Source organism: Triturus cristatus, chromosome 11, assembly GCF_964204655.1.
Source record: "Triturus cristatus chromosome 11, aTriCri1.1, whole genome shotgun sequence".
Classification (NCBI taxonomy): domain Eukaryota; kingdom Metazoa; phylum Chordata; class Amphibia; order Caudata; family Salamandridae; genus Triturus; species Triturus cristatus.
In genome coordinates, this window is record NC_140594.1 from 158,192,073 (window position 1) to 158,218,401 (window position 26,329).

Consider the following 26,329-nt stretch of genomic DNA (forward strand, 5'->3'; position numbering starts at 1 on the left):
TTGATGGCCAGGCACTGTCTGGCAAGCACGTAGATGGTGTAATAGGGGCGTGTTTAAAACAGTAAGGACACAGCATGCTCCCAGCAGGTGTTACAGTTTTACAAGCTCTTTGGATTTTGAGGATCCAAGAGAACAGTCGTACAGAGGAGGCTCAACACTGAGAATATGGTCAACATGTCAGTCCCAAAATGATTAAGGATTATCACACCTCAGTGACAAAGTGACAACAATCTTGAAGAAAAAGAGGAGCTTGGCTGGCTTGTGGCTAAGACACCTGTACGCAAATATTGACTTTCTACTGCTGCTGGCCACATGCTTTCCATCCAATGGAAGGGAAACGTTTTGATTTTCCTGTGGAATAGGAGAAAAGTACTTCTGAGCATTAGGTATTTTAATGCATTGATCAACCCTAGAGTGTTTGCAGACACCACTACATTGACAGTCCGTTTTAAAGAATCACCTTCCTCATAGGGGTGATTGAGAAGGTATACAATAGCAGCACAATTAAGGCTGCTATGACAAAGTCAAAAAGAAAGCCGGTGGCAGGAGAGCCGTCGTGGATCTTCAGGGCATAAACACCACCCTAAGATCACATTTATTCCGGAGGGTCACACTTCCGGAGGCCCTCTCTAATACAGAGAAAGGCAATTCCTGACATTCCTTGACTTCCAGGATGCTTATTTTCATTCCTGTTCCTATTCATGGAAACCACAGACAGTATCTGAGATGTTTCTTGGGCAGACAGACTGGGTTAGCCTCATGGGACGACAAGGTGTTGGTTCCTTACCACTGAAAGCATGTTTGGGTTTGGTGGAGAATGTCATGAAGTCTTACAAAAGACTTAACTTTTAGAGTCTGCATCATAAAGTATTAATGACTACAGATGTGTTCAGTGACCATTGTCTTTGAGCTTCAGGCAATTGGTCTGGTTCTTCTAGCATTTTTTTTCTACGCTTGCTGATTAGCACTGTCCTGACCTGAATGGAAAACATTCATTCAATGGATTATATATTGAAGCAAGGCAGAACAAAATCTCAGCTCCTTTCAGAGGATGCCCAGCAGCTCTGCGATTGGGTGAAAGCCAACATTGTTAATCTGAAAGCAAGACAATTTTGAGGTGTCTGCATAAAAATCAAGCAAATGCTGTCTCTCTTGGAGTTTCACGAAAAAAAAAACAATGCCTTCCTCCGCGCCAACGCCTACTTCCACATCGACGCCTTCGGCACTAAAACCCACTGGCACAGATGCCCCGGCTCCAAAAAAATCATCGGCACCGAGCAGACACCTGGCTCCAAAAACCTTGGGTTCTCAGCCTTCGGAGCACAGGCCTATGGATCCGAAAAAAGCACCAGAACCGAAAAAACAGTCCGGACCAAAACCACTATCTGAATTGAAGAAAATTCCCGATTCCAGCCCTAAAGAGCACAAAACGACTCCAAAACCCCTGACTCACACACACAATTGGTCCCCAATAAGTTGGCACCGAAAGAACACACGTCAGTGGAGAAGCTTTTTCAACCAGATCCAACTCAACAAACACTTCAAAAAGACCCTAAAACAGGTCAACTCATACTTAGCCCTTCAAAGAAACAGAAAATGGACAAACCTGTGCCAGCTCCACTTCCTTCCAAAAAGAGACATTGCTACTTCTCCCTTAAGGATTCCTTCTCCTCCTCTCCCTCCACACCACTCTCCTACTATCCCATATTCACCTCCCTCACCTTCTTCTCCACCGCCAGATGATGATGACACCTTTGACGACATGGGGGATGATCACCCTTTAGGGGAGCCCAGTCCTCCTGGTGCCCCAAAAGATCCAAGGGAGGATTATGACACACCAAATGTCCCAGTCACACCTCAGGACGACATCTACCCATCTAGGCCAACCCCCCCTGAGGACACTATAGGGTTCACTCAACTTATACATAGGGCAGCAGAATACCACAGGGTAAACCTACATACAGACTTTATAGAGGAAGATTTCCTCATGGACACTTTCGAACCATCCCAAAGGTCCAGTGCCATTCTCCCCATGTTAAAAGGGGTAATCAAACACGCTCCTGAAGTGTTTAGGGATCCTGTAAGGGCCAGAGTTATTAACCCCAGGGTAGAAAAAGAGTACAAAGCTGCCCCATCTGACCCTGTTTATATTAAAGGGTGAATATCCTTAGATTCCTTAGTGGTCTCCAACGCCAGGAAAAGGGCCAATTCGCAAACCACAGGAGATGCCCCACCTTTTGATAAAGAATCAAAACTGCTGGATGCATCGGGCAAAAGAACAGCGTCCCAAGCAACTAACATGTGGAGGATTGCCAACACACAGGCTTTGCTCGCAATATATGATAGGGCACACTACGACGAGCTAGAGACCCTACTACAACACCTTTCAGATCAATACAAGACATGAACTCATGATCTCATCCAGGAAGGTAAGGTCATAACAAACACCTCCATTAGTTGTGCTCTCGATGCTGCAGATACAGCATCCCGGGCTATTAACACCAGCGTCCTTTTAGGCAGACATGCATGGCTACGCATTTCCAGCTTCAAGCCGGAGGTCCAAACCACTATATTAAACCAACCATTTGATCAAGAAAACCTGTTTGGACCCAACGTAGATTCATCTTTAGAAAAGAAGAAAAAGGACACCGACACTGCCAAATCAATTGGAGCCTTGCAATCGCAAGCTCCCAGAAGTTCTTTTCGTCGCTCCTCTTACAGCGGCGCCTCTAGAGGTTTTTCCACCGAAAACCCCTCCACTTCGTACAAGAGTCCAACACAGACCTCATCTAACAGAGGCCATTACAGAGTAGGCTACATGGGCAATAACAATAAGGGTAGATGCAAAACTACCAACACTCGTACCGCCTCCACCCCTAAACAATGACTTTGCTCCACTCCCCCTGGACCACTCTACTCCGGTCGTGGGAAAATTGCTGCAGTTCCTACCTGTCTGGAACAACATTACCACAGACAGGTGGGTGAGGCAAATCACCCAATCCGATTATTGCCTGGAGCTCACTTCAACTCCCCCACACATTCCACCCAGACAGTGTCCAATGTCGGCAAAACGCTCAATGCTTCTAAAACAGGAGGTACTTTTCCTCCTACAAAAACATGCCATAGAACCAGTTCCCCTTCATCACCAAAACACAGGGGTTTACTCCCTGTATTTCCTCATTCCAAAGAAGGACGGAACCCTGAGACCCATCTTGGACCTCAGACCATTAAACCTCTACATACAATCAGACCATTTCCATATGGTCACTCTTCAGCAGGTCCTCCCGTTACTCAAACAGGGCGACTTCCTTGCCACATTAGATCTCAAGGACACCTACTTCCACATTCCCATTCACCCTGCTCACAGAAAATATCTTCGGTTTGTGGTAGACGGCCAGCATTACCAATTCAAGGTCCTCCCGTTCGGAGTCACCACAGCACCCAGGGTCTTCACAAAATGTCTGGCAGTGGTAGCAGCCCACTTAAGAAGACAACAAATTCACGTCTTCCCCTATTTAGACGACTGGCTCATAAAAGCCAAGTCACATATCCAGTGTGTAAATCACACACATGCCACAATACAACTACTTCACGACTTGGGGTTTACCATAAACCTCGCAAAGTCTCACCTCCAACGATCCCACATCCAACAATATCTGGGTGCCGCAATAGACACCTCAAAAAGCCTTGCATATCCCAGTCCAGCCAGGATAGCAAGCATTCAAGCTGTTATAGCAAGATTCCAACCGCAACACTCACTTCCAGCTTGAGTGTTCATGCAACTAATAGGGATGATGGCCTCTTGCATATTCATAGTACCTCATGCAGGACTCCAGATGCGCCCTTTACAGGAATGCTCAGCACGTCAGTGTAACCAAGCGCAAGGTCAGCTGACCGAGCTGGTGTTGGTGGACGGCCGTACACATCGCTCTCTGCAGTGGTGGAACACCCAAAACCTTTCCAAAGGGCGACCGTTCTTAGAGCCGGTTCCACAGACTGTGCTAACAGCAGATGCATCGCTCACCGGCTTGGGAGCTCATCTACTTCATCACACCATACAAGGCACATGGACACCTCAGCAAAGGCTACTCCACATCAACCAGTTGGAGTTGCTAGCAATCTTTCTGGCACTAAAATCATTCCAGAAACACATAATAGGCAAAGCTGTCTTCGTCCGCACGGACAATAGGACAGCAATGTACTATTTACAAAAATAAGGGGGGACGCACTCTCTCTAGCTCTCTCAATTAGCACACAGCATATAGAGATGGGCAATTCCTCAGAACATTTTCCTATCAGCTCAACATCTCCCAGGAACTAAAAATCACATGGCAGATCTGTTAAGTCGACAGACACAACAGATTCACGAGTGGGAACTTCACCCACAGGTTCTTCAACCGTTCTTCCAAATGTGGGGGCAGCCAGAGATAGATTTCTTCGCCACACATTACAACACAAAATGCCCAAGCTTCGCCGCCAGATATCCACACCTATTGTCCGAAGGCAATGCGATATGGATGAATTGGTCTGGCAGATTTGTGTACGCTTTTCTGCCTCTCCCACTCATTCCATCAGTGGTGCACAAGCTGCAACAACAGTCTCTAACACTGATCCTAGTTGCTCCAACGTGGGACAGACAACCCTGGTACACAACATTGCTGGAACTATCAGTAGTCCCGCACCAAAAACTACGCCTCTGCCCACAACTCTTAACAGAGAACCATGGAGAGATCAGACACCCAGATCCAGCACAGCTCAACCTAGCGATCTGGCTCCTGAAGTCCTAGAGTTTGGTTATCTCAATCTTCCCCCTGATTGCATGAACGTTATCAAGGAGGCTAGGCGTCCCACCACTTTAGCCTGCTATGCAGCTAAGTGGAAAAGATTGGTTATGTACTGTAACAATAACAACATCGACCCTCTAGATGCCTCCGCTCAGCATATCATATGTTATCTACTGCATCTTCAGAGATGTAATCTAGCATACACATCAATTAGGTTACATCTTGCTGCCATTGCAGCTTACTTACAAAATAGACAGCACCTGTCACTGTTCAGGGTGCCCGCCATTAAGGCATTCATGGAAGGCCTCAAAAGAATAATTCCTCCCAGGGTACCTCCTTCCCCAGTCTGGAATCTAAATGTCGTTCTCACAAGATTAATGGGTCCTCCATTCGAACCTCTGCATAAATGCGAACTAAAATTCCTCACATGGAAAGTCTCTTTCCTTGTGGCCATTACATCTCTTAGACGAGTCAGTGAGCTACAGGTACTAACTATTCAAGAACCATTTTTACAACTCCATCATAAGTGGTTCTAATAACAAATCCCAAATTCCTTCCTAAAGTTATCCCTCCCTTCCATCTGAACCAGTCTGTTGAGTTGCCAGTGTTCTTCTCGCAACCACAAACGGTAGCTGAAAGAGCTCTTCATACACTAGACGTAAAGAGAGCACTCCTTTACTATATAGACAGAACAAAACCTTTTCATAAAACAAAACAACTTTTTGTATCCTTCTCACCGCCACATTAAGGCAATCCCATATCAAAATCTGGCATTGCAAGGTGGATTGTCAAATGTATACAAATTTGCTATCACAAAGCAAAACGTACACTATCTATTCCCCCTAAAGCCCACTCTACCTGAAAGATAGGGGCTTCAATGGCATTTTAGGGAACATTCCCCTAGATGACATCTGCAAAGCAGCTACATGGTCTACACCGCACAGATTCACAAAACACTATTGTGTAGATGTGCAGGCAAAACAACAAGCTAGTGTGGGCCAAGCTGTACTCAAAACACTATTTCAAACTGCTGCAACAGATACTGGTGGTCGCTGCTAAGGGAGGAGTACTGCTATGCAATCTATGCACAGTGTGTGATCTACAGCTCATATGCCTCGAACGGAAAATGCTACTTACCAGTATGCATCTGTTATTGGCATGTAGAGCTGTAGATCCACACACGTCCACCCACCTACCCGGCTACCTTTATCTGTTCCAATATTATCTTATTTAGATACAACATACATGGACATCTTTTTCTATCTCTTACAAAACTCCATCATTTCCCTGCTGGCGAAAAAACAATCTGACGATGGACTCAATGCCCATGAGCACTATTGTCCAAAGGAGGAGCCACCTATCCTGTGACTTCCAAAGACTTTCCAGTACAACAACAAAGTGCAAACACATCCGGGCCCAATACCAGATGGCGATCTATGCACAGTGTGTGGATCTACAGCTCTACATACCAAGAACAGATGCATACTGGTAAGTAGCATTTTCCTTTGTATGTGCGCACGTGTTTGATTTTCAACCTTGATAAAATAATTGATGCAATATAAACTGACCAGATGTCCTTCAGTCAGCCTGTAAATGGCTGCCCCCTCTAAAAGCAAAGACTGTTGAGGTCTCTTTACCCTACACAACGTTGTCACAAAAAGGCAAGGAAGCAAGAGAGCAAGGAAAATTGGTGGCACACTACACCAGAGGCATTTCCTCAAAGTTTTGTTTGCAAGAGTACCTCTGCACAACATCTGTTTAGCTGCGAACTGGAAGAGCAGGCATATATTTGCCAAGCACTACTACCTGGATAAGGATGTAGTGGCAAATTCTTCAGTAGGACAATCCGTTCTGTGCAATCTCTTTGCATAAGGTGACCTTGCTTTCTTCTTTCTAATGTACTATGTGCTGCTAGCTATTCTAATTTGATTATGTGTATCCATGAAAGATCCAATAGTGGACAAGAAACAAGTTACCTTTAACTATAGTTCTCCAGGCTTGTTATCTTTTTTAAATTCACATGCGACTCACTTGCCTCATCGGTCAAAGGCTCACTTCTTGCTCCCTTTTGCTATTGTACTTTGAAAACCGGGAATGGTGAAGGTCTGTAGAGGAATTATTCTTCACATAAGTTACAAGGCTTGTCTCATTTAAGATGCAAAAATGAAATGTGTTTCTGACATTGATGCCTACTGAAGCGGTGTGTGAATTCTAGCACACAAATGACATGATAAAGGATTTAGGTGAAGGCGCAGACTTCAAACCTGGTTACAAGCAGTTAATGTTACCTAAGAAGTTCCTCCGCTATGTCAAGGATTCTTGTCAGCAGCCCGGATATATCAAGAAGTTTATCCGGACAGGCCTGCCTGGATCTATCTATGCCCTTCTTAGGGTCTCCAATATACTTGGCCAGGCAGGTGGCCATCAGTGTCAGAGCCAGAGGTTATTGTTACCTTGTAATCGAGAGATGGACAGGGGCACTCCGCCCATAGGCGCATACAAACCTTCTTGTCAAGGGGTTTGCAAAGCCTCCTAGACACGTAAGTCGCTAGCTTTTCGGCCGGGAACCACTCTGCGGAGAGGGGGTGTAACAGCTCATTGGGGTCGAGCATTGTAGAGGTTTTCTCATAGGACATGTTCCCCGAAGTAGCATAGCTGTCTGGCATCTTAGGGGTAGGCGAAAGTCGCCATGGTCTCCTGGCCATGTTGTGCTCTGCTTCAGAGCCAGAGGGGGAGTCCACCATATCCATGGAGGCTGGGAGGGGGAAAAAGGCCCTGTGTCAACAGGTTGACTGCTTGAGGGTCCAGGCATGGGTACAGGTGAAGGTTCAGACCCCAGAAACTGAGCACAGTCCATAAAGGCCCGTTTCAGTCTTTCAAAAGCGTGCAGGTCGGCGCTGAGTTCATGGTCCAGTTTGTGCTTCACTTCTGCATTTGGCTGGTCAGGTAGAGGGATCTGGGTCCCAAAAAGGTCTTTCCTCCAGGGGAAGGGTTTAAAACAGCGTTTTGCGATCTGAAGCATCTTCTGCTCCAGGGACGCCACCACTATGACACTGCCCTAATGATAGATGGATTGGTAACCTCGCATACGTTATCATCGATGGAGAGGTAGGTAATACCGTCCTCCTTCATATAATTATAAATCAAAATCTGGGAGTTTCCCAATTTACATGGCCAATCTGGGTCAAAGCCTGGGACACCACTCCTCCACTTAGTTATATTGGGTCAGTAACTAGAATCTGTGTCCCACCGTGTGCACTAGGAGCGCGAGCTCTCTTTTTTATAGAGAAATACAGACCCCAGCGTGAGGTTATAATACTACAGGCGATTGAGGAGATTTTAAACTCATCTAATCCCCAGGGGCTCCCGGCCGGCCGCGCTGCACGAATGAAGTCCCAAGTAAGTGCGCCCGTCACGGAGCAAGAGACGAAAACCAGTATGCGGCACCCTCTGACGGTCGGAGCACCGCACGTGCCTCACGAGGCAGCAGGCGCATGTGTAAGAAGGAAGGAGAGCGCCAATGCGTGCCCGTGGCCGTGCTGCAAAACAAACAAGCATCATGTGCAGTTGTACCTTAAAAAAATTAACAAGCACTAAAATCATGAAATAAAGAAGTCCGCAAGCCGGGGGCACTTAGCTCAGGCTGCAGGAGAAGCGAAGAAAAAGGGGGCAGCAAGGACGACAAGGGACTATCAAGAGGGTTCCTGGCTGTGTATTGGATGAACCGTTTGTTTCACTTTTTCCCAATGGTTCATGGGAAGTGAAGTCCTCTTTATATATCTTGACATGGCTGCTGTAAATAAAAGCGAAGAAAGTACAGCATAATCCTCGCCTCTGGTCCTGGCATAAGTAATTTATTTGCTCTCTTAGAGGAGATCATCAAGCAATTGTCCTTCTCGTATTATCCTTCACATAAATTACAAGGCTTGTTTCATTGAAAAGGCAAACATTAAATGTGTTTCTGGCATTGATGCCTACTGAAGCAGTGTGTGAATGATAGCACACAAATGACACCTGATAAATGATTTACATGTAGGCGCAGATTGTAAACCTAGTATCAAGCGGTTAATATTATCTACGAAATTCCATTAAGTTCGATAATATATCTGTTATATAGAGTGCCATATCACTGCAAGACTGATAGCAAGTAGTTAAGACTACCCAAATAGTTCTCATCAGATGGGTAATACACCTGTTATTTACAATAATACGCCATTGCAAGTGTGTTAAGAAAGAATAAAGAGTGCCCAAAATACTTCTAAATACTTATAACAGTCGGGATTACACAGACGTCCTGCAGAGTTGAGTGATCGCTGTTATTAACGCTGTCACTCCAGTGAAAGGCTCATAACAAGCAGTCAAGGATACACCGATTGCTCTGTCGAGTTGAGCGATACCTGCTAATAGCAGTGGCACGTCTGTGAAAGATTGATAACAAGCAGTCAGGATTACATAGGAGTTGTATAGAGTTCAATGAGACCTGTTGTTAACAGTGCAGGGTCCAGGGGCCCTTGGCCCCACTGACTCTGCTACCTCCAGGGTACTCCATCCCCCAAGCCAACTTGCCCCAGGAGGTGCGCTTGCAGAAGCTGCCCAGGCGGTGGGGCCAATCCAGCACAAGCTGAAAAGTGCACACAGCATACCCACAGTGCGGGCCGCACCTAGGCCCAGGGCTGGCCTGTCCACGCCCATCAGAGCCCGTGCTGAGCCTCTTCCCCCCCCCCCCTTTACATTTTATTGTGAGGTACTGTGGACTTGCTCTTTTTTTTCTTATACATTTAGGCTTTTTTCAAGCCCTCTAGAGTTGAATAATACCTGTTGTTACCAGTGCTACGCCAGTAAAATACGTATAACAGTCTGGATTGCACAGAAGTCCTGCAGAGTTGAAGGATAGCTGTTATTAACCCTACCACTCCAGTGAAAGGCTGAGTTCAAGCAGTTAGGGTTACAAAAATAGCTCTGTCGAGTTGAGCGATACCTGCTAATAGCAGCGCTATGTCAGTGAAAAACTGAAAACAAGCAGTCATTACACAGTAGTTCTGTAGAGTTGAATGATACCTGTTATTAACAGTGCTACTCCAGTAAAAGACTGATAACAGGCAGTCAGGGTTACACAAATAGCTCTGTCGAGTTGAGCGATACCTGCTAATAGCAGTGGCACGTCTGTGAAAGATTGATAACAAGCAGTCAGGATTACATAGGAGTTGTATAGAGTTTAATGAGACCTGTTGTTAACAGTGCAGGGTCCAGGGGCCCTTGGCCCCACTGACTCTGCTACCTCCAGGGTACTCCATCCCCCAAGCCAACTTGCCCCAGGAGGTGCGCTTGCAGAAGCTGCCCAGGCGGTGGGGCCAATCCAGCACAAGCTGAAAAGTGCACAGAGCATACCCACAGTGCGGGCCGCTCCTAGGCCAAGGGCTGGCCTGTCCACGCCCATCAGAGCCCGTGCTGAGCCTCTTCCCCCCCCCCCCCCCCCCTTTACATTTTATTGTGAGGTACTGTGGACTTGCTCTTTTTTTTCTTATACATTTAGGCTTTTTTCAAGCCCTCTAGAGTTGAATAATACCTGTTGTTACCAGTGCTACGCCAGTAAAATACGTATAACAGTCTGGATTGCACAGAAGTCCTGCAGAGTTGAAGGATAGCTGTTATTAACCCTACCACTCCAGTGAAAGGCTGAGTTCAAGCAGTTAGGGTTACAAAAATAGCTCTGTCGAGTTGAGCGATACCTGCTAATAGCAGCGCTATGTCAGTGAAAAACTGAAAACAGGCAGTCATTACACAGTAGTTCTGTAGAGTTGAATGATACCTGTTATTAACAGTGCTACTCCAGTAAAAGACTGATAACAGGCAGTCAGTGTTACACAAATATCTGTACGTAAGTGAAAGACTGCTTACAAGCAATCAAGGTTACACAGATAGCTCTGTTAAGTTGAGTGATATCTGCTAACAGTGCTACGTCACTGAAGGACTGGTAGCAAGCAATCGAGGTAACACTAATAGATCGTGTGAGTAATAACTCCCAACAACAGTGCTACAACAGCGAATGTCAGAAAATAAGCAATCCGGGTTACACAAGCAGTTCTGTTGAGTTGAGGGATACCTGCTAACGACAGTGCTACATCAGTGAAGGACTGATAACAACACGTCAAGGTTATACAAATAGTTCTGTTGAGGAACATCTAGCAACGACAGTGAAGGACTGATTACAAGCAATCAAGGTTACACCAATAGTTCATTTGAGTAATAACTACCGACAACACTGCTACAACAGCGAATGTCAGAAAACAAGCAGTTCTGTTGAGTTGAGGGATACCTGCTAACGACAGTTCTACGTCAGTGAAGGACTGATAACAGAAGTGAATAATTGCACAGGAGTTCTGCAGAGTTGAATGATACCTGTTAACAGTGCTGCGCCAATGAAGGACTGATATCAAGCAGTGAGGGCTATGCATATAGTCCGTTGAGTTGAGTGTTACCTACTAACAGCGCGACATCAGTGAAAGGCAGATAACAAGCAGTCAAGATTACACAGATCGTTCTGCCTGGTATTGACAGTTCTGCATCAGTGAAAGACTGATATCAAGCAGTGAGGGCTATGCATATAGTCCGTTGAGTTGAGTGTTACCTACTAACAGCGCGACATCAGTGAAAGGCAGATAACAAGCAGTAAAGATTACACAGATCGTTCTGCCTGGTATTGACAGTTCTGCACCAATGAAGGACTGATATCAAGCAGTGAGGGCTATACATATAGTTCAGTTGAGACAAATATCTGACAACTTTGCTATGTCAGTGACGGACTGATAGCAAGCAATTGAGGTTATACTAATAGATCGTTTGAGTAATAACTACCAACAACTGTGCTACAACAGTGAATGTCTGAAAACAAGCAATCAAGGTTACACAAGTAGTTCTGTTGAGTTGAGGGAAACCTACTAACAGTGCGACGTCAGTGAAGGACTGATAACAGAAGTCCATATTGCACAGCCTGGAGTACTGCAGAGTTGAATGATGCCTGTTAACAGTGCCGCACCCGTGAAAGACCTGTACCAAGCAGTGGAGATGATACATTTAATGTCGTTGAGTTGAGCGCTACCTGCTAACAGTGCGACGTCAGTGAAGGACTGATAACAGAAGTCCATATTGCACAGCCTGGAGTACTGCAGAGTTGAATGATGCCTGTTAACAGTGCCGCACCCGTGAAAGACCTGTACCAAGCAGTGGAGATGATACATTTAATGTCGTTGAGTTGAGCGTTACCTACTAACAGTGCGACGTCAGTGAACGGCCGATAACAAGCAGTCGACTTTACACAGCTAGCTCTGTTGAGCGTAGTGAGACCCGTTAACAGTGCCAGCTCAGTGGAAGACCGGCAGCAAGAGGTTACGTTTACACAAGTGGCAACAGTGTGCTCCTCCATGTGTGAACAGTATGACCCCAAGTGCGGAGAGCAGTTTTACTTCAGTCAGATAACTCTACTCAGTTGGATATAGGGTGACCATCTGCCGCCAGGTCATTAGGGCAGTTTCCTGATATCCTAATGAGTTCTTGGTGATGTCAGTCTTGTTTGGCTTCCATCGAAGTAATTCTACAGATTTCTAGGAGGAAAGTCATCTTACTTAGATACGTCCTTACTCCCAGTAGGACTTGCTCAATCAGTTTTTAAAAAGGTGGTTTTATTTGTAGTAGATTTCAAGAATATATTAATTCTGGCCAACACTACAAATGGCTTGTGCTGCAGTGGATATGTTGTTTGAAGAAGCGCCTCGACATGCATCCATGCGACAGCGGGCTCCTTCCGTGAAGCTGGTGCTGGACTCTGGGTACCTGACCATCGCCCCCCAAAAAGCTGTTTACTCCGTGGAGGTATCTGGCATGTAACTAAGAACCAGCCTTCCCTCGGCACGAATGTGCCCGTGCTTTTGATGTGTGATAAACATGCTTTCATTCGCGCAGTTCTGTTTATTTTGGGCTTTGCGCCCTTGCACATTTCCTCGTTGCCTTAGTAACAGGGACACCATCACGTATGCGCAGGTATTTTGGTTCCCGAGCGCGTATGATCTGTTTCCCTAAAGGTAGCCGCGCTGCTGTCATTACTGTGGTCCGCGCACAGGATCTGAACGCATGGCCGTTCGGCACACTGCCCACTCGGGTCAGGGCACCGCCATTGATTTCTGTCTTCCGTTTGTTCTGCAGCTCACTGAAACTTCCTCCCGCTATGCACGCAAGATTTCTGGCACCACGGCCTTGCAGGAGGCTCTGAAGGAGAAGCAGCAGCACATCGAACAACTGATGGCTGAGAGGGACTTGGAGAAAGCGGAAGTTGCCAAGGCAACCAGCCACGTTGGAGAAGTGGAGCAGGAGCTGGCGGTGATACGGGACGGACATGATCAGGTAAGGGCTTCAGTGTCTACCAGTGGCGCCTCTCCTCCATGGCATCTTCTGAGGCTTGGCATCTCTGCGCTGTGCCTCTCCGAGAGGCGGAAAGTGCTGGCCTGATGCGCGTCCACTGTGCCCCACTGAGACGGGAGGGGACCGGCCCACTGTGAGGGGAAGCCAGTGGGAAAACTTCAAGGAGTTTGTCTTCGTCAGTGCAACTAGAATTCTGATTGGGTCTTCATGGCACTAGGGATGTTAGAGAGATCAGCCCCGAAAATCATTCCCATAGCCGCTTATTCCAAAATAATCTTTAAACACTTACTCCCAGCCATTATTTATAGGTGTCTTTTTTGATGATGCACTTGATGATATACCCATAATGCACTTTTCTGCTGTGTTTCTTTGAATAACGTATCTGCATGCTCTCTTAGATTTGAGCTTTGAGGGTTTAATGATTGTGGATCCAATAATTGCAGTTAAATTCCTCACATGCGTTGCTTTAAGTCATGAAACCTCCAGCTAGTTATCATTTGTGGACCCGAGTATTAACATTTAAGGATATGCTTGTTTAGTGGCTAAATTGTGAACTTGAACCAAATACCCAGTGCCATAACCTCAGCTGCTTCAGCTAGCCAATGTGTGTGATAATTGGCATGTCACTTATTTCCTATATGCGGTTCTAGTTCTGCATCCTGGTTCTTTCTCAATTATGTAGATAGCCTGCCATCTAGTCGTAGGACTGGAAACCCCTTCTGTAGCTGTCTCTCTTTCTCTCCTTGACTTCCTTACATTCTGCCTTGCGACCCACATCAATTGGAGCTTTCCGTCTTTTTTTGTACATGTTTTAAACAGTTTTTTTACCCTCCATCTTAGTACTTGATGCAGTGACACTTTAGGTTAAGCCATGTGCATCGCACAATATGCAGCAGCAAACCGGCATGACTTCTGTGTGTCTCATTTATAGAAACATCACCCTAGGCATGCCCGACTTTGTTACTATCTTGGATAGCAGATGCCCTCAGAACCATCTGATTTGCATGTAGAGTACAAGTACCCAAATCACACAGAAGACCTGCTTGATACTTTGTATGATAAGTCAAGAGTACCAAGTCTTGGCCACTGGGCGCATTCTCTAGCTTCCTTCATGTTGATGAGATGGTGATACACCCTACCTAAGGGCTGCCAATCCTCCCCTGCTGCGGTCACTGTCACCAGTTGTACGCAAGAAGTACATAGTAACTTGCATCTTGGGGACAAACTCATTGCCTCTATCAGGTGATATTGAAAGAACTCCGAAACATTGTATAAAACCGATGTTTCATCAGCAGTTTAACTAGTATGATGTCTAGCCAGGCCAACATTTTAAAATATAAGCGGTGATGACAGACCCATGTGCACAGACAGTGGTTGTGTTGGTGGGTACTTGCGTGGCATGGATTCACTTCCCTCAAAGTTAGTACTTTGAACATTCCAACTGGTACGTTGTGTCTCAGTCGGTTGTACACAGAATTACTTTTGTCTGGGGCTACTCAGGTTTCTATTAAAAGGTTATGTATAATGCATTATTTGTAGGGAATCTTGCTTCACCTATTTTTGTTTTTCGGTGTCCTTTTTGTCTCCATAAGCAGTACTTCTCTTGTGTTGGCAGTAATGTTTAGTTATCCATGAGGCAATATGACCGCTTCTCCTCCAGCTATGCAGGGAATAGCATATTCTATTTAGCAAGACCTTTGCTGGGACCTGAGATAGTTCTAAAGCTAGTCTGACCGATCTAAATGGAAGTTGCCTTGTAGAGTTTGTTGTTAGCTTTTCACTCTCCCTCTAATCGGGATCTTCGCCATGAAAGGTATGTGAGTGCATAATTTAATTCATTTTTCAGCGGTGTTAACAGGTCTCTTGTTAACCTTGTACCATTTATTATTGATGGCACAAGTAATTCAGTGCACCCCAAAAACTAGAGGTAACAGAGGTGTCTGTTCAGTAACTCGTATGATTGGGGAATTTATTGCATCTCTGGGATGTAGTCTCCGTAAAAGTTTTTGTTATTGTCCTTTCAAAAGAAGAAATTATTTGTTTTCTAACATTTTGAAATGAATATCTTTAAATAAAGATAGCAGGGTTATCACAAACCGTTTTGTGGTATTAACTGACAAGTCTAGGGCTGTTTGACCAAACTGTCCATTTTATTTTTCCCCCTGCTAATTCTGTGCTTTATTTTGTAGATTTATTCCAGATTTTGATAAAAGTTCTCGTCAGTATCCATTACAAACATCTTTATCTGTATTTTTGGAGAAAATTGTTCATGCAAGGTGTAAAGCTTTCTTTGAAATGTGTTTGACCGCATTCAAAATGGGTCTCGTTTAAAAATGGTATATCTGCTTGTGTAGGGTCCCCCTAAGTGTGAAGTATATTATTTTAATATATTCACTAGTGCTATTAAGAGCACTTATGAATTCCACAACAGATGAAGATTTTATGAAGAGCAACACCGAGTAAATTGTCCATGTGGATTTTCCACCTGGACATTTCTGCATGCCTCAAAGTATGCAAAAAGTTTTTTCATGCAGAACTTTTAAATGTTTTTGTCTTTTCTCAGAAACTCCTTTTTCGATGCCTTCTCCTGACATTGGATGTGTTCCTTCCCTCTTCCCACCCTGTAAATGCTCTTACATCTTCCTTTGACAGAGGCAATTTGTGAGTGTTTCCTGGATGGGAAATTATGTCCAAGAGACATGTGAATGCCCAAAAACGAAAGAGTTTGCTGACATTTCCAACTGTAACTCTTGTCTTCTTCCTGGTAGAGCACAGGGTGCCCCCTCTGGATCTCGATTGACACACTTCTTTATTCTTGGTAAACAAGCTGTCACTTATGTGCATTTTTTACTGTTCCGCAAATGTTGCTAGTGGTTTTTAAAATCAAAGACTGTCATCTCTCCTAGGTTGAGCATTCAAAGAATTTCTATGAGAATCACAGCTAATAACTTAGGTGTCAAAAAAGATGGTAGGTTCTGCATCCATAACTCCAGTACTTGTATTTAGCCCAAAATTTTAAACTAAATGAATGTTTGTTTTGGAAAAAGATTGCAAATGCAGTCAACTCTCTTGTGAGGCCTATCTGAGCCTAAAAAGTGTGTAAACAGTTATGTCTACCTTTCAGATCCATCAATTTATCCTTAATAATAAACAAATTAACCAATATCGTTCCAAAAAATATCTGGCTGATTACAGACACCACAATGAGGGATGGTGCAAATACTCAATCATGAATCAGTTGAGAGCTTGTCTCCTGGGATTTATATATTCAGATAACATCATCTTTAAAAAAAAAAAAAAAAATCGCGCATGCCCTGACCAAGAAAGTATTATTCCAAGAACTGGAAAAAGTGTCTGTTGGCATAGATCTGTACCCTTTATTATCAAGTCTCCCTTATCTTGGGCAACCTTTTCAGCACTTGGCCCAAATCTTGACTAGAGTAGCCTTTTTGAAACAAGATCTGTCAATATTTTTCTGGCCTTTAGAGGGAAGCTGATACATCATAATTGTTTTGAAAGTAGTATTAAAGTATTCACAAAGATTGCGCAGGTCATTCTCTCCTATTTCTAAAGGTGGCCCTGCTTAAGAATTACATACAGTTCTTTGAAAACTAATGACGCATCCCTTGGACATTACCGTAAGACCAATAGAAAGATTGCAACCTGAAAGGCGGCTTTTATTCTGTCTCTTGCATTTGCCAGGTGCGTAAATGAGTTGCAAGCATTAACAATAATAGTCATATATGAATCATATTACAATTATATCCCAAATGTCCCTCCCTAAATTCAAGCCAATTAAACAATCTTTCTCTGCTTTCTTTGAAGGTCCTGTTTCTCTGGTGGAGAAATCCTAACATAATCTAGACACTAGAAGGGTATAATGTTACTGTCTCAAACCAATGCCTCAAAGTGCAGTTTTCTGTCTCCTGTCTGGCAGTGATGGCAATGGGACCTCCAATTATCTGACAAATTAACAAGAATGTTTCAAGACTTCTACTCAAGCCGAGCTTCTTATACAGGATGGAGATTTTTTGTCTCGCTCATACATTGTGGTGTTGGAGGCAGTGCTGTGTGTGTATGTGTATCTATATGTGTAAGAAATTGTAGGTTACATTATCTCACTCCACTGTGTTACTAATAATTGATGTTTTAATGTGAGAATCTATTTTTTTAATGTGTGTGTGTATTTACATTACAAAGTCTACTTTAGTAACTGCAGTTATAATCACAGCCCTTTCTTCATATGGATGACAGTTTTTGAATATTTAATAACTTTGGCTCCATTTGACGAGACTACACAAAACTTTATTTTAAGTTGATTTAGCCACAATCACATTGCCTTAATATTAATGTGTACAGAGAAAAAGCTCTTGCAGCCCCAACAAAAAACTCTGATTTTCATGAAACTTGAAAGAGATACACTTGTCAGTTCCATCTTGCAACCCATTTTTGTGGTCTGAATTATGTAACAATGTGGCACTTATGGGGTTGTGTGAGTTACAACTTAAGGTGTTCCTTCCCACCCACCCATGAGTGAACTTGGTTTATTGCACCTGCGATAAATGTGAAAGACCGGTTATTGTAGTCCCGCAAAACACTATTCAATATTTAATTAAGATGAAGACTTTGCTTTTGGGTTACTAACAATCCCATAAAGGGATCGGGGGCACCGTGGTAACAGTCACAAACTTTATTTTGTTATTTACAGGGTAAAAAATCTCTCTCTCTCCTTTTGTGTAAAAAGTATTTGATACTACAGCAATAAGGTTTCTCGGTACGCCTAAAACAATTGCACACAATTTTACAGTGTTCCCCGCAAAGGGCAAGCACACGCTGCGGTAGAAGTCAGTCTTCTTCCGGAACTTGCCTTTATCAGCTACAGGCAAGATGTAGCCTCTGCGAAGGGTGCTGGCAGTAGGTCAGACCGTCTCTAGTAGAATCTTGGGCAATAATCTGGGCAAAGAACCTCTCCTTACAAATGGTCAAATGGCAGTCCTTATATACTAAATCTTATCAGAAATTGGAATGTCTGACAAAAGTTTACGAAGGTCTGACACAGATTATGTACATCAAGGTGTACATCCCAGACTTTTGCATATGAACATACAAGGTAAAAGTAAGTTAATTCAGACTACATTATTTTGGTTATATGTCTGCATGTGTTATTATTTAACCTTGACATGGTGAAGAGTAGATATTTAACCCAAATGAATGTTGCGTTAAGTGTGGTGTCTGTGTCATCAATCGAATGACTTGACGCCTTCGCAGTTCTTGGAAAGATAAGGTCAGACGACATCTGTGTCTAATGGCAGACATGACAATGATTCTGCATAAACCAGGAAAGATGGTGACTTCCATTGTTTGAGAGTGAGAAGATATCTACCTCCATTACCTGAGGTGGAGTCAGGGCCTAAATAAAATGGGGTCGCACCTTAGAGACTTTACATTAATGGCAGGATCAATGCAGTGTTGATGGATAGATTTAACAGACCTAATGGTTGGTCTCTAAAGCACTGACATCTTCCCACTGTAGATATGTGAGTTTTGGAGATCATTACCTACACAATATGTTTCGCAACATGCTTTCAACAGTGCAAGTCTCTGATGTAGAAATCATTTTGTTTTGTCTGTCTGATATACATAAAAAGTATAATATCTCTGCATGTGCGAGATCACAAAACACAATGTAACAAAATATTTTCCAGTAAAACATGCCCGGTTAGGCCAACATTTCAGTTTTTTTTTAAATTTATCTGAGCAGCCAAATTGTAACATAAACACACATTTCGCAGAAAGACCCTCTGCATATTAAATTGTCAAAAAAAAAGTCCCTTATGCTTAACTAAACTAAGCTGTAGAAATGTGACTCTGCAGTTTAATTATTCCACAAGGCTGCACAATCCCATCATCATTCCCAGCAGGTAGGAGTCAGGGAGTTTTTTCCTCCCTTTGACGATGATCCCCAACACTTTCTGCCTTTTTTCAAGGCGGTCTTTGTCTAGAAACACCAAATTTAGGTGATTCTTTCTCTACCACACAGCATATTTAGGAATTCTTTGCCTATTTGGTGCCTTTTCTGTCCAGAAACCAAACAGTGTTGCTGTTCTTTTTTTTTTTTAAAGTTGTTCACCTTCCTGACTTTTGGCTATCAGGTCAGCACTTTTGCACAAGTGCCCAGACTGCGATGGTAAAATGTGTAAGAAAGGCAGCCATGATGTATGTGTGCTCTGTTTCCCTGACATGCATTCCATCAAGGGCAGTAACGTTTGTAAAATTGTCATACAGGCCTCTTTGGGATAAAGAGTGGGTTTATCTCAGAGCTAAAAGAGGCAAAATTGAAAAGATTTCTTCAGCGCCATCTACATTTTCCTCTGAGGTGAGAAGGGTAGTTTCTCCCCTTTTTACTTCTGAACATTGCGTATGCCAATTCAGGAGGTGAGAAGGCAGCATCTCGAGATCACCAGCACTTCTGTTCCTTGTCGATGTCAAGGCATAGAAAGTACACAGGCTCTACAGAACATCGGTTGACATTGAAGTGTTTTCTTGCTTCAGTGTTCAGAGGTTCTGAATATTCTGGGTTGATATTGAGGGATACATTAACATTTAAGGCTCATTTCTCAGGGTTTCACTATCTTTGATGCAAGTTGGAATATAATCTTGCCCCCAGATACTTCAGCACGCACAAGTAAGGCAGTTGATATGGAATCTGTAAAGAAATCAGTACTACAGAACCTCCTGTAAAAGCTATGTCACCTTTAAGCACTCAGCCTTGCCAGCTACCTCTCTAGGTTTCAACCCTACAGACAGTAGTTTATCCATATGCCATTGTGAAACTTCCTCTTCAGCTGCCTTTTCCAATACAAGATTCAAATAATACTACACAGTTGGATGACTTATAGTTTCAGTGAACTCTCCAGGCCCTCTCTTGTACAGATTAGTGTGCTCTTTTGCCAGTGCCACTGGAATCTGCTCTGTCGACCTCATCTGTTTTTATGAGCTTTCCAGTAGAGCGGTAAGAATGTTCAGTATTCAAACTGCACCATCTGAAGTGCAAACTTCAGTTATATTGAAAACTATTGAAGTCACAAGCTCGCCCATTAGTTCCTTTGCTTCCTGGATTTTGGAGATGATGAGGGAAAGATCTGTCAACCCTTTCTCATTTCGTCCAGTAAAATGACAAATAGAGAAGAGGAACTGACCTATGAATACTGCTCCAAAGATAAATTCATGTGACTGACTCTTTTTTGTCTGTGGCTTTTTCATGGGAAAAAAAACACTCTTTTCTGCTGCCCCCACTGTTTGGCACCACGGTGAGTGGAAGTCTTTCCAGCTGCAAAAAGCTCTGAAAGTTGTGGCTGCTAGATATTGTGTGGAATGGTACAAAATGAAACTTTATTTTTCTTGTCCACATTCCAACGGAAGTGAAAAATCATGCTTTATTGGATTCAATAAATATGATGCTCATTAGAGAAAACTGCTGTAGATCTGGTTCCAAAACTGTATTGGAATAAAAGTTGTTTATTCCTGCTACTTTATGATCACAAAGAAAGTTCCATAGCAATATTTTTATTCTGTTTTAAACCTCAAGAGGGCGAACATATAGGCCAAGAGGTAAACATTGTGAATGTTATTGCTTTTACCCAATTTTCTTACTTCGCCAGCAAGGGGATTGAATGTGTACCTGTTGGGACGCTTTTTACATACATTAATCTCCACCCAGCTCTTTAGTTTCTTACACCTCAAAGTTGGCAGTAAATATTACCGATAATCAATTCCTAGAGCTTTTTCAAAATTCATATCCGTGGTATCTGTTTTTCTACTCGGAAAAGATGTCTTCATTTACCCCTATGTGGACATTTGGTTGAGCGAGGAAGAGTTGCATCAGATTCTTCTTTGTGAACTTCAGCTGACAATAGACCTCCATCACACCCATCCCCTTCAAGAAGTAAAAGCTTAAACCAGCTCAACCAATAATTGGGAGTAGCTCTAGATACAAAATTATAAAGAGTGGCTCTTTCTTTACAGCAGCAATGCCTTCCACTGCATCTTACATAATCTCAGTGTCTTTCCTCTTGGGATCTGTGGCCTTTTCTGTAATAGGGAAAGTAAGGACTACTCATTAGACCTCTACAGTAATGTCCCAAAGATCAATTGTGCCAAAAGTCAGGAAACTGGACAACAAGGTACAGACATCTTCCAGGGCCTTGCTGTCCCTCAACTGGTGGTGTCAGAAAAATAGCTCACTGACTGAAGTTTTGTTTTGTTCGTTCTGTTCTGGCCCCATTCACAGACTGTGGTGATGGATGTGTTCCTTGAAGGCTAGAGGACTCGTATAAGAGCTCTTGCAACACAAGGTGTGTGGTTCCGGTGACAAAATATTACCATATAAACATGTTGGAGTTCATAGTGGTGCATATGGCATTATAGTCGTTCCTAGCAGAGATCAGGTCAGTTCCCATACCACAGCAGATAAAATGTGCACAATATTCTACTGTCTGAACTAGCAGGGTGGGACGAAGTCTGTAGTACTTTCTCAGGAAGTTGGGGCCATTTGTCATTGGATGGTGGTTAGGGGCATTTGTCTCAAGGCAATTGATCTACCAGCTACACAGAAAGAGTGAAATCACCATTTGTTAGGCCAATACAATTAAGAGTCTTGGACGACGACTTGTTAGAAGACATCTTCTTAGACTAGGGAATGTTGGAGATGGATCTTTTTCCGTTTACGTTACCTGATCTCCCTAACCCCGTTCTCTACAAAATGCCCCTTCAATGACTTGGTTGAAAAGATTTCTGTATGCTTTTCCACCAGTTGCTTCCACTTTCATGCTGACTGCCAAGTTCAGATGTAAAAACTCCAAGATTATTTTGATCCAGATTGGCTAGTCACTGATGACATTTTGCCCAGCCTGTTACAGATGTGTGTCCAGAAGAACATTTCCTTTTATTACTTTCTGTTGCTATGCATGATTGTCTGTATCACTCAATCAGTCTATATAGCATCGGTGTCACCGTAGGGGGGTCTCCAGGCACTGGGGTTTTGAGAGCCTTGATCGAAAAGCCATGTCTTGAGCTTCTTCCGGAGAGATCTTCCAGTGAAGGGGTGGTTTGGAGGTGTAGGGAGAGGTTGTTACAGGACTTGGCAGCTCGGTGGAAGGAACAACCTCGGCACCTGCTCCGACTAATGCGGGGAATGTGAGCCAAAGCGAGGGAGGTGGAGCTGAGCTCCCTGGTTTGTTGGTGGACCGTCAGGCGGTGGTTGATGTAGATGGGTCCGGAGTTGTGGGGGGCTTTGTAGGCATGTATCAGGAGTTTGAAGAGCCATCTTTTCTGGACGGGAAGCCAGTGCAGGCTTTTGAGGTGGTGGGTGGTGCTGGTCCATCTGGGGAGGTTAAACAGAAGTCTTGCTGCGGTGTTCTGGACGGTCTAGAGGTGGTTGAGGAGCTGTTTGGTAGCTCCGGAGTAGAGTGTGTTGCTGTAGTTAAGGAGGTTGGATACAAGGGCTTGGGTGACTGTTTTCCTGGTGGAGGTGGGCATCCATCTGAAGATCTTGGGAAGTCAGTGAAGGGTATGGAAGTAGGAAGAGGATACAGCATTGACCTGATGCTTCTTGGACAGTTGGGTGTCCAGGATGATTCTGAGGTTGTGTGCGTGGTTAGTGTGGTTTGGTGTGCGGCCGAGTTTGGTGGGCCACCAAGTGTCGTCTAAGGGAGAGGGCTTATTCCCGAACATGAGCACTTTCATTTTGTCCGAGTTGAGCTTTAGGTAGTTGGACTTCATTCAAGTGGCGAAGTCAGACATGGTGTTTCGGAAGTTGGCTCTGTGGTGTCGGGGTCTTCTGTGAAGGAGGAGAGGATGTGCTGCGTATCGGCATAGGAGATGATGTTGAGTTTGTGGGTGCAGACAATGTCTGCTAGCGGCATCATGTAGGTGTTTGAGAGGGAGGGGCTGAGGGAGGAGCCCTGGGGTAGTCCGCAGATGATGATTTTGTGTACGGAGTAGAAGGGAGGTAGATGGATCCTCTGAGTTTGGCCAGTGAGGAAGGAGGAGGTCCACTTGGATGCCGATGTGGTGGATTCTGGTGATGAGGGTCTAGTGGGAGACAGTGTTGAAGGCTGCCGAGAGGTCTAGGAGGATGAGTGCTGCTGTTTCCCCTTGGTCGAGGAGGCATCTGATTTTGTCAGTTGCTGCGATCCGGGCGGTCTTGGTGCTGTGGTTGGGTCGAAAACCGGATTGGTAGGCGTCGAGCAAGTTGTTGTTTTTTAGGTATGGCCCAAAACCGCTCTTCAGCATCAACTTGGAATGCCAAACAATTGGACAAGGGTGGCAGTAATCTCTTTAGATTTATTTGACCCAACCCTGCCATCCTCTTGGCATTAAGATTAGCTGGTATAGATTCCTATGAATCTTAATGCCAGTATATGACCTATATCAGATTCCAATGGGTCTTTGCCAAGGATAATAAGGGTCTAAACATGTATTAACATTTATTTTTTTACTATTCAATAATTTAATGGTCTGTCTTCTAGAAAGCTAGTGAATTCACAAGTGTGGGCCCATAGAAATTTTCTGTCTTTGGGAGAGATATGATTACTGGCTAAGTGCTTTGTTCTTTGGCAAGCCTTTTTTATACCATTGCTAATGTAAATGTCTGCTGAATATAATATTGGAGAAAGCATGCTGAAACATTTCTATGCGTTTTTGCTTGCTGTATAAAACTTTAAATCAGGAGTGTCCGTTTTTAAATCTTTCTAACAAATCTATTCTCCATCTTGATTAGTATGTCAATGAAATGGAAGCAAAGATGGATCAGCTGCGATCAATGGTAGAAGCTGCTGATAGAGAGAAGGTGGAGCTGCTTAACCAACTAGAAGAGGAAAAAAGGTGACTAAGATTACAATATTGCTTTTAGCAAGGCTGGACCTATTTTGTATGCATGCTACTTAACTTTGCAATCAATGTACACAGGTAACTTTGTTTTGCTATAATATTCTTGCCATAATGAGCATTTCTCACTTTTTTCTTTGCTGCTGTAGTGCTCAGTATGTTTAAAATAACCTCAGCCTTCCTTCTCATTTTGACATAATTTAAAACCAGTTCAGGGTATTCTCTGAGAGCATGAAATAATAAAACCCTGCTCTGCTCAGCATATCCTGTGCCTGTTTCCTTGACCCAGTGCTTCATCTCCCTTTTGCCTTTGCCTTGTATCTCCCTTTCTCATGGGGAGGACAATGTGTGTTCCATTACTAAATTCCCTGTCTAAGTGCAACTTTGTGGACTCTTCCAGCAAGGATAGTCTGCATACAGTGAAATGCAAAAAGCCCAACCTATGAAGGTCAATTTGTGGGTTCCTATAGCTTGATGGATTGAAGGTAAATGTAATTGCCTGCTGTATATCAGAGGGCCGCAAATCTCAGTTTTACATGATTAAGTATAGCTACATTAATTCTCATTTGTTCTCTGGTAAAAAGTTTGCAGTGACATGCCTATTTTCCCCCACCTCCCTTTTCCCGAACTCCTCCAACAGGAAATAAGACCACCCCCCTGCAATTGAGTAAAACATTTATTAGAGGGTAAAGCAGATATTAGCTGAGAAGAAGTTAAAGATAAACGGGATAGCAATTTTAATTGTGTTGACCCTCTTAATAAGAGTAAGAAGATGGTGTTACTATTTCTTGAATAGTTTTACAGCCCCCCCCCCAACATTTTATCAAACCTTTTTACCTGCATATCCTTTAACCAAGTATTGATTACTAGTCTCAGATACTTTAAAGTTGGCTAGGTTAGTATCTTGCTGCAAGAGATGTTACAAGACTGCATCTTTAATATGATCGACTTTTGAGGTACCCAAACTGTTTAATAGTGTCAAAGGTGACCTCCCTATACCTTATCACTCAAGTAGAATAACATTATGGCCTATATCTTGATCTGATCTTGATATGTATAGTGCCTCCCTAAAAGTTATATCATAATAATAGATCAATTGTACAGCGCACAGCTGCTTCAGAAGAAGCTTCCCAGCGTTAGCTGGAGAGAAAAATTTGTAGGCATAGAGAAGGAGGCCACTAGATATAGATGAATTAAAAAGGAAAGTCGTTGATCTCTTTTTAAAATTCCAAAGCTTTAAAGTGAGGGGAAAAAAAGATCTGCCACCTTTTCTGGCTTTAAGGACTTTTGTGAGTTGTAGAAACCTGGGTTTGCTGGATCTGAAATGATGATAAATTGAGTCTTTTTCTTAAGTAAATAGGGCCTTTCAGCGCTAGAGCGCTAAAAACAAAAGTAAGAGCCTTGAGTTGAATACGTTTCACAACTGACAGCCAGTGCATGAGTTTCAAATGAGTAGAGATTGATTGCTGAAAAGGAATATTTCAAATCAGTCTGTAGCTGCTGAATCATATAGGCTGGAAGGCCCAAATACAAACTATTAGCATAATCCGATATAGATGTTACGATGGTGTGACAAATAGTTTTCCACATGTCTTTTGTGACTAAATGCAGCATTCTTTTGAGAGAGGGAATGTGTTGGATTGAGGTAGAAAGAAGAGATTGTCGGTCATTTTTATTCTCAAGCTTCTCGCAATGGAAGCAGGCATGGAGGAAGGACCAAGTTCCTCTGGCCACCATTGACGTGGGTAAGGTAGGCAGTTTGATCCAAAGAAAAGGATTTCAGTTTTATTTGAATTGAGTTTAAGATTATTAGACTTCTATGTCCGGACCGGAGGCAAGGATTATGCTTTATCTTTCTCCACTTTTAATGAGAGCAGCCAATTTAACTTGAAAAACAAACTACATTTCCCAGGAAACACTGGGAATGGTAGAACCCAAAAACGTCTAACAGTCTCACAATGCTGCGCACAGCCCAAATAAGTTCCCTTCTCCTATTCTTGGCATTTTTTATGGTCTGTTTGCTCCTAAGTAATTGTGCTTTACTGTGCTGTGCTATTGTTTACTGTTGTGGAAAGGCTCTGCGCTCATACGCGACCTAGAGTAGCAGAGTGCGGTGGGGTCCTCCCACTCCTAGGGGGCGCTGTTGGAGCGCCATTTCTCTATCATCTTAAGCGTGATTTTGGAATTCTTCTTACAGGAATCCCAAAATCGTGCTGTCTGTCTCAGCCTCTGCTTGCCCCTGG

General features: G+C 43.6%; 1 protein-coding gene across 14 annotated transcripts in view; it reads left to right on the forward strand.

Moving 5' to 3' along the window:
• Positions 1-26,329, forward strand: part of CLIP1 (CAP-Gly domain containing linker protein 1) — a 712,474-nt gene that overhangs the window by 230,334 nt on the left and 455,811 nt on the right. For 13 of the 14 annotated variants that reach the window (XM_085636018.1, XM_085636008.1, XM_085636009.1 and 10 more), the window contains exons 6-7: positions 12,984-13,181; positions 23,980-24,083. In XM_085636018.1, coding sequence (XP_085492144.1) covers positions 12,984-13,181; positions 23,980-24,083 — 302 coding nt within the window. The remainder of the gene's footprint in view (positions 1-12,983; positions 13,182-23,979; positions 24,084-26,329) is intronic. The other variant, XM_085636012.1, reaches the window with a different exon arrangement.